Source organism: Capsicum annuum, chromosome 4 (genome assembly GCF_002878395.1).
Source record: "Capsicum annuum cultivar UCD-10X-F1 chromosome 4, UCD10Xv1.1, whole genome shotgun sequence".
In the NCBI taxonomy this organism is placed as follows: domain Eukaryota; kingdom Viridiplantae; phylum Streptophyta; class Magnoliopsida; order Solanales; family Solanaceae; genus Capsicum; species Capsicum annuum.
Window position 1 is genome coordinate 34,029,894 of NC_061114.1, and position 8,341 is coordinate 34,038,234.

At 35.7% G+C, this 8,341-nt stretch overlaps 1 protein-coding gene across 1 annotated transcript in view; it reads left to right on the plus strand.

Annotated features, from left to right (window-relative positions):
- The first annotated feature begins 4,058 nt into the window (after positions 1–4,058).
- Positions 4,059–8,341, plus strand: part of LOC107854780 (glutamyl-tRNA(Gln) amidotransferase subunit A-like) — a 119,214-nt gene continuing 114,931 nt past the window's right edge. Inside the window, exons 1-8 of the mRNA XM_047411556.1 lie at positions 4,059–4,160; positions 4,397–4,479; positions 4,568–4,668; positions 5,499–5,577; positions 5,779–5,933; positions 6,143–6,279; positions 6,363–6,482; positions 6,665–6,805. Of these exons, the coding sequence (XP_047267512.1) occupies positions 4,059–4,160; positions 4,397–4,479; positions 4,568–4,668; positions 5,499–5,577; positions 5,779–5,933; positions 6,143–6,279; positions 6,363–6,482; positions 6,665–6,805 (918 nt within the window). The remainder of the gene's footprint in view (positions 4,161–4,396; positions 4,480–4,567; positions 4,669–5,498; positions 5,578–5,778; positions 5,934–6,142; positions 6,280–6,362; positions 6,483–6,664; positions 6,806–8,341) is intronic.

An 8,341-nucleotide genomic window follows, 5' to 3' on the forward strand; every position in this document is an offset into this window, starting at 1 on the left:
CTCAAGCAACTACATAACACCATACTACGATGCTTAACCAAGAGACACATAAGATACTTATCACAGTTGATTATCAAGTTTAGCTCAAAACTCGTGCCACTCTCCACGTTCAATTACTTATAAATCCAATTGTGCATATCAATGAAGATTAACAATGTGATCTAAAGAAATCAAGATATGGCATCAATCAGCAACAATAACCATGCATATGTACAAGTTACACTGCCCAAATAAGTAAACAACTAGCAATACAACCGATGTGCCTTTACAACAAAGAAGTCTCTCCTCACTCATATATGAACTCAAGTATGTCAATGTGGGGGTGGTTAAGAGACACTCACTCTCAGAAAGAAATTCCAATCAATGCATGTCAAATACCATATGCTTGCCCTTATTTTCATTAATAAGGTGTCCAGACAGGTAAGTTAGGATCACTATAGGTCTTTTCGTTGGTTTGTAATGTAGACTAAAGGCTGGTATGATATTCAATGGCATTTAGAGTGACTAAGCCTCCTTGGCACTACCTTAACTTTTGGGGTTCACTTATTAACCTTTTCTTCTTTTTCTCCTTTTCTTGATCACACATTATTCAGGATGGATGTGGCTTTTCTTTTTCACTCTTTTTCTTTTCTTAGTCTTCTTCCACACCACCCAGTTTTTTATTCTTTTTCACTTATTCTTTTCCTTTTAGTCTACCTTTCTTCATACCTAGTTTACATCACGCACCCCTATGATAGCCACTCTTAACTTAGGTTGTTTACCTAAGTCAAGGTGCACAGTGTCCAAGGAAGACTAGGGCCAAAATAGGTTCATTATGATCTAAACGGGAAGGTGATAGGTGTCATAGAAAGAAATCGTCAATTCAGGCTCAAAATAGGGATCAAGAGATATCACGCATACAGGGAAGGTCATTTAGGCAAAAAAGATGACTTAAAAATCAGAACGACCTATGATCCTTTCCTAACCCCTATCTTTCAACCAAGGTAAGACTAACCGGGCAACTTCTAGATTCAACACACACAGGGAATTGAGTAAGACCTCACACAAACATGGCACAATGGTACATCACAAGCTACTACCTATTCGGTTCATGCAATTGTTAGTAGTGATTATCATGTCCCTAGTACTAATGCCATAAAAAGATTCACAGTAGCCACATATAAATGTATATCACATAGTTATAAAACATACCAACGAAGAGGTGTTTATCAGTCTTAAAAATAAAAAAAAAATATGTCAACTGCTCTAGATACTTATTTTTCTCCAGTTAACCACAATACATCACAAAACAAACACAATACGCCTAAACATGTCAGCTCTACTAGGAACAAGACTCCGGGGAAAAAAAGGCACGGCAATAAAAACCCCAGGAGGACATCACACCCACAAGTAGCCCCACCCTCAACTTAATATCATGCAGTGTTCCTAACGCAATTCAAAACAAGAGAGTTAGAAACATACCTGTGGCACCATAGGTGCGAAGATCTGATGTCAATCACACAATACAAATACAAATAGGAAAATACCTTGGGTTGCCTTCCAAGAAGCACCTAATTTAGTGTTGCGGCATGACTCAACTCAACTTTTTCCTCCATCTTGAGGATATGAAATTCACCCCCAACTTAGAGTCCATCTTCTTGCCTCGTTCATAGGGAGGTGGTACAAAGATTAAGAAACCGAGTAATAGATGATGCATGGTAAATAACTCAGCTTTAAAGCGAGGTGTGTTTTTGTGTTGCTTATCAAGTATAAAATAAAGAATATAGGATTTTTGTTCCTCATCTTCACAGTCTTCCACTATTTTAGATGATTCCACAGACAAGATATCATCTAAACATAATGTGAAAAAATGCTTCGAGTGTGACCCAACAAATCCTACTTTAAAATTTACACTATCCTCTACACACTCACTTTTATTCATCTTCTCAACATTTTTACTTTGAATTGGGCTAGAGTTTTCATAAGAGATTGGCTTGGCTTCTTCTTTTGCCTCTAGCACCATTTCCTCAATCTTGGCATCCTCCCTCATGGTTGGCTCGGTTGGTTGGGAAATCTCCAAGGGTTGATCAACATCAAACTCATCATCAATATAGGAATCTTGCTCTTCATTATCACACTCTTCCATTATTTTAAATAATTCTACAGACAAGATATCATCTAAACATAATGTAGAAAAGTGTTTTGGATGATTGACCTCGATATCCATCTCTTCTATCCTTTCTCTTCCCTCGTTAAATGCCCTAATGTCTTGACGTATATCACATATGGTATCATTCGTTGTGTCTATACGATCCAACATTAGTTGAAGCATAACTTCAATGTCATTCTTTCCAGTGCTGTGTTCTTCCTTTTCTTGACCATAAGACCTGTCATACTCATAAGAAGAACTAGAACTTGGGTTAGCGCAATAGGGGGAGGGGGAATTTGGGCAATCACTCCAATGTCCATCTTGACCACCACATAAAAAACAATTATACTCCTGGTAGGATAAAGATGGTGCACACATCTCTCTCCGGGGAGTATATCTACAATCTTGCCAAAAGTAGGGTCCATCACAATATGGACATGGATCATCCAGATAAGATTTCCAACCATCAAACTTACATTCATTCCATGATGCCATAGTAAGAAATAAACAAAAATAAAGAAAATCTACCTAACACAAGAAACAAAGGAAATCATAAACAAATGTTTACAAGTTTGAATTCAAATAAGTAAGCTAAAATTCCAAACTAACTCAATAGCCAAATTGTTCCCCGACAACGACGCCATTTTTTATGACGCTCAACTTAAACCTTAAATTAGTGTAAGGCGGTCGTCGTCAATATATTTACCCAACTTTGGAGTCGGGGTCGAATCCACAGGGAATAATGTGAGTCGCGATTAAGCTAATTTAAAGCTATAACTATAAGTTCAATTCAAATAAATAGTACGAAAATATAAAATTAAGATGGGAGTTTTGAAAGTATCAAGTAATGTTGTCACTTCAATATTAATGTTTGTAATCAATATAAATGGGAAACCAGAGTTATGTTCACCATGGCTTTTGGGACTTTACAGGTACTAGGTAGTGCTTGAGATTCTTGAAGTAAGAAAAACAGCAGACTATCCTTGACTATGATACTTTCTGACTTATCTCTCGACCTTACCAAACAATTTATTATCTAATTCTCTCGAACTTAGATAACTTATCTATTTCCAATAGGATGTTATCTTAGGTAGATTAAACCAGTTACGGCATCAATCATTAAACAGAAGGTTGGTAGCTTCCGAGTCCCTATTGATAATTCACGACCTCTAGTCTATTTCTCCGTTAGAAGCAAATAAAACCTAAGGCATAATCTAATGTTTGCAACCAATAGATTTCAGTTTAAAAAATAGAATTTCAAGACATTCTACTACTCTTTGAATCCGTTAAATACCTAGTAACCCATCAAACCCTACTCCATGGATCCCATAACTCCGGCTAATAGAATTAGCCACTCATGATTTGACGAACGAAATAACAAGTTGAATTCATGATGCTAAGGATAAACTTACGAATGGATGGAAAACAACAAGTAGTTTCTTCAATTTAATCACAAGGTAGAAACCCAAAAATAGTTGATAAGAAACAAGAAGAATATTTCGTGAAAGAGAGCAATGTATGTGCTTCTCTTCCCAGCATCCCTTTTTTTTTTATAGACAATGACCCCTCCTTTAAAAACCCTAAAACAAGTCTTTACATAGTCAACCCTAAATAAGGAAATAAAATTAAAGTTTCAGTTTTCTCTTCGGATTAGACGATGATGCTTTTGACAGCGCGTCAGATACCTGACGACGTGTGCGAGATGTCGTCAAAGATTCCAGTGAGTTTTTATCTTCTGACTCTTCAGACGGCAAACCTGACGGCGTGTCAAAAACTTGACGACGCGTGAAAACTGCCGTCACAACTTCATTGAAAATCAACATACTCTGCCTCTGGATGACGGCGATTTTGACTCCATGTGACATATTTGACGGCCCGTCCTAAACGTCGTCCCATTTCATCTCAGCTTCTCAAGTTCTGTCTAAGCTTGATGGCAACTTTGACAGTCTGTCCCATATATGACGACACTTCAGAATTGACGTCAGCTACACTTCAGCTTATTTACACCAAATTTCAGCTCTTCTGCTCCATTGTTATTTATTTCTATACATCTTGACTTTCCTATAAAATCTTAAGAAATAACATCAAAAATATCAATAATTACTTAAGAACTTACAATTATTTCAAGTTTAAAAAGTCTTAAATGTGCTACAAAAATTAGCACATCATAAGTGCTTCATGTTTTTCCTTTAGATCGATATATCAGGACTTATGAGCTCAAAATTATGGCACTTTCCTTCTACTTATATCTCTGTTTTGTCATATCAGATTCTTGAACTTGGACAGCTTCTCAAGGCAAATCTAATTACATCAGTGGAGCTTACTGGAATTTTCTTGAAGAGAATCAAGAGGTGTTAGAACTATATTTTCTTTCAATTATTTCTTGTTATTGATTACTCATTAGTCCTCAAAATGATGTATTTACTAGGGGTGTCACAGGTATGGTCCTGTTCTTGAATCTGTCGTTACAGTTACTGAAGAATTAGCATACAAACAAGCAAAAGAGGCTGATCAACTGCTTGCTGAAGACAAATATTTGGGTAACAGTCTGACAAATTCCTCTCACGCTAACCTCTTTCATGTAGTTCCTATTTACCTTCATAATTTTGGATTTTCCATCAATCAGTCAATGAGCTATGCCTCAATAATAATGATTTCTCCATATCCATTTCGCGCTATTGAAAATTTTTGGATTTCCTCTATGAATTGTTTTTATAAATATCTGAGTTGAGGGGATATTGTGCAGAAGAGACAAAATAGAAACTTCATTTTAAATAGCCATAGATGTCATGGACCTTTACAGCTGAAAGAAAATGGTATTCATCCAACTTTGCTTTATAGAAAAATAAAATCCTTGCATATTAAGTACCAAGGATAAGGGAAACCTTGGAGTAACTGGTAAAGTTGTTGCCATGTAATCAGGAGGTTATGGGTTCTAGCCTTTAACACCCTCTGGTAGAAATGCAAGGAAAGGTTGCATACAATATACTTTGTGGTGGGGCCCTTCCCCGGAGTACAACGGGATGCCCTTTTTCTTAGTAAGTACCAAGGAAGAATGTGATTATATGTTTATCAGCCATATCAAAATTTAGACCACCAAAACCGTACACATAATCAGGAAAATCCTAATTTTCAGGCCACAATGTTCTCCAGTTACTTCATACTGATCTTTTCTTGATGCTGTTATGGTTTACCTTCCCCTTCAACCACTTAAGGTTGTTAATTTCCTGTTGTTACCTTTTCTGGCCAGAGTAATCTTCCAATGCTTCCTTTACTTCTCATCTCATGCTCAATTGATTTCTTTTTAATTGGAGAGTAATAGGAAGAATGTTTTTAATTTTACCCTTTTTTACAATATATTGCTGTTTAGCTTCTCTGATTTCGCTCAAAGGGATTACACGTTTAACGTCTCCTTTTCTATATAGGTCCTCTTCATGGAATTCCTTATGGTAAAAAGGACATCATATCAGTACCTAACTATACTACAACATGGGGTTCAACATCTTTTAGAGACCAAGTTCTCGATATTGAAACTTGGGTTTATAAGAGGAATTAAAAAATAAATCATGAAATCAGTAAGGCTAGATATAGACGTCAATATATATTGATATTCTGCGAATATTTATAATATCTAGATATGGTTGATGCAGGCTGAAATCTGCTGGGGCAGTTCTTGTAGCAAAGTTAGTTACTGGTTCTTTAGCATATGATGACATCTGGTTTGGTGGTAGAATAACAAACCCATGGAATATCGAGGAGCACTCTGTGGGATCATCAGCAAGGCCTGCGTTTTACACCTCAGCAGGTATGTTAGAGCTATTGAGCTATTCCAGAATAGATTCAGATTGAGGAATCCTGTCTTCAACATTTGCAAATATAAAAATTTTGCTCGATATCTGATGTTAGTTTGGAGACCCTTGTTGGAACAATGAAATGGGAAAATGATAGTCCGTTGCTGATTTATTACTGATTAGTGGTCAGAACACATTGTTTTGAGAGAAACTGGTATTGCAGGTTTGGTTCCATTTTCAATTGGTTCAGAAACTTCCGGCTCTATTACTTATCCAGCTTCTCGTTGTGGCGTGATGACACTGCGACCCCCCTTTGGAGCTGTTAGTCGCTCGGGTGTTATGAGCATAGATGAAAGCTTGGTATTCATATTTCTTTCGAAGTGCAATTCCTTTCCTAATAATAGTTTTGAGTTCAATACACTGAAATCTAACTTTTTTGTCAGGATAAATTAGGCCCTTTTTGTAGAAATTCTGTGGATTGTGTGATTGTTCTGGATGCCATTCGGGAGAAGGACCCGGATGATGTTTCATCCAGAGACATTCCCTTTACAGATCCTTCTTCGGTTAATAGAAGATGCAGATATCTGTTTTGAAAGAATCAAGGATATTCCTTGCATCACTTGTCCAAGTAAACCTAAAGAATCTATGTTTGTGATGGAAAGAGAAAAATGGAAGTTTATTTAGCCATTAGCTTGTGATTAGAACACGTAATCAATAGTCTAATGGAGGTCTTTTGCCCCTGTAGGTGAAGCTTCATTTGAACCTTCTCAAAGACATCAAAGATGACTTGGAATTCTGTTTCAAGCTGGCTAAGGAAGAATCTTTGATGATTTTACCTGGTAAAAGAAAACAAACTCTTAGAAAGCTAATAAAACTGTCGAAAACAGTAGCTAGGTTTCTTACTAGAACAAATGTCTCTTTCGTGGAGGACTGTCTTTTCAAATTTCATTATTTTTTTGACGTCTTTGAATGTTTCTCATATGCTTTTAGTCGTTAGAGAATTCGTATTCACGAGTCATAATTTGATTCTTTTATCACACAAACAAGCCTTTAATTGCATCTAATTCAGAAATCACTTCTGGTGATATATAGTTCAGTTCAGCCACTAAAACTGATGCATATTCATGTCCAAGTATCATTGCAACTGATGCAAAGGTAGACATTTTTCAAATTTTATTAGACTCCATGAATGTGCGATCTTGTATGAACATGAAATTTGTGTGGCTTTTGTGTTGGTGCATTGATTCACAGCATGAACAACATTTCTTATCCAAGTAGTCGTAATTGATCAATTGCCTAGGAACTACCACATACCCATAAATATAAATGTACCATGACATATTACTGTAAGTTGGTTGTTATAAAAAAGTGGCATTTCATTATGTTACAGTTTTGCAGCGAAGTGATCTGATGTTCTTACAGTGCAAGTGAACTATTTGCTTATCTACCATTCCTTAGGTCAAGTCAGTGAACTATTTGCTTAACTACCATTCCTTAGATCAAGTCATTTTATGAAAAGCATTATTTATGCTTACGCATTTTGGATACTGTAAGCATGATTGATTTTTAATAAAAAGATCAAAGTGAACTCTATTTTTGCTGGGATACTACTCTCTTATTAGATGTTGATTGCATATGGAGGAATCATCTCAAAGAGAATGGTTAGCTCCTGCCGTTTCTTCTATCCGTCCCACTTTTTGGAGAGGAATTTATATACAAGAGAATGACTAATGCAGATGAATACATTTACATTTTCCTGGTGTGGATATCAAATCATGAGTGTTAAACGACAGTTGCTTAAAATATTTATAAGAACCACCAAGTCTCTGAGCTTAGGAATGGAAGAGGTCGAGGCAATACCAAGTCAAGCAAGTTATGCAACAACTTGTAAGACAAGGCTACTTAATATGACACAATACAAATAATGGTACAAGCTTTAGCAACCAAAAAAAATAGTGAGGAGATGAACTAATAGAGGGTTTAGATTGGTGGTATCCTCCTTGTGTAATTTTTAGCGCACATTTTTGTAAAGATAATAATAGGATTATATCATCTTGTATTGTACGACAAAACAATCTGAATATTATCATTTTTATTTTATACGGAGCATGGTGTGTTGGGCCCATGCATAGCACGGACATAACTATCTAGTATATATATATATATATATATATATATATATATATATATATAAAAGGAACTACAACAATCTAGGAAACATATTATAATTACCATAATAGGACGCACTCACTAAAATTAACCTTATGTTGAACCTGCGTGTCTGAAAAAAAAATGATTTTTGTTGTCAAATATCAAGCAGTTAGTTCTCCAGATGTCACTTGAATAATTATAGACTAGACTTTCTCCTTTATTATTGTTGTTATTATTATTATTATTATTATTATTATTATTATTATTATTA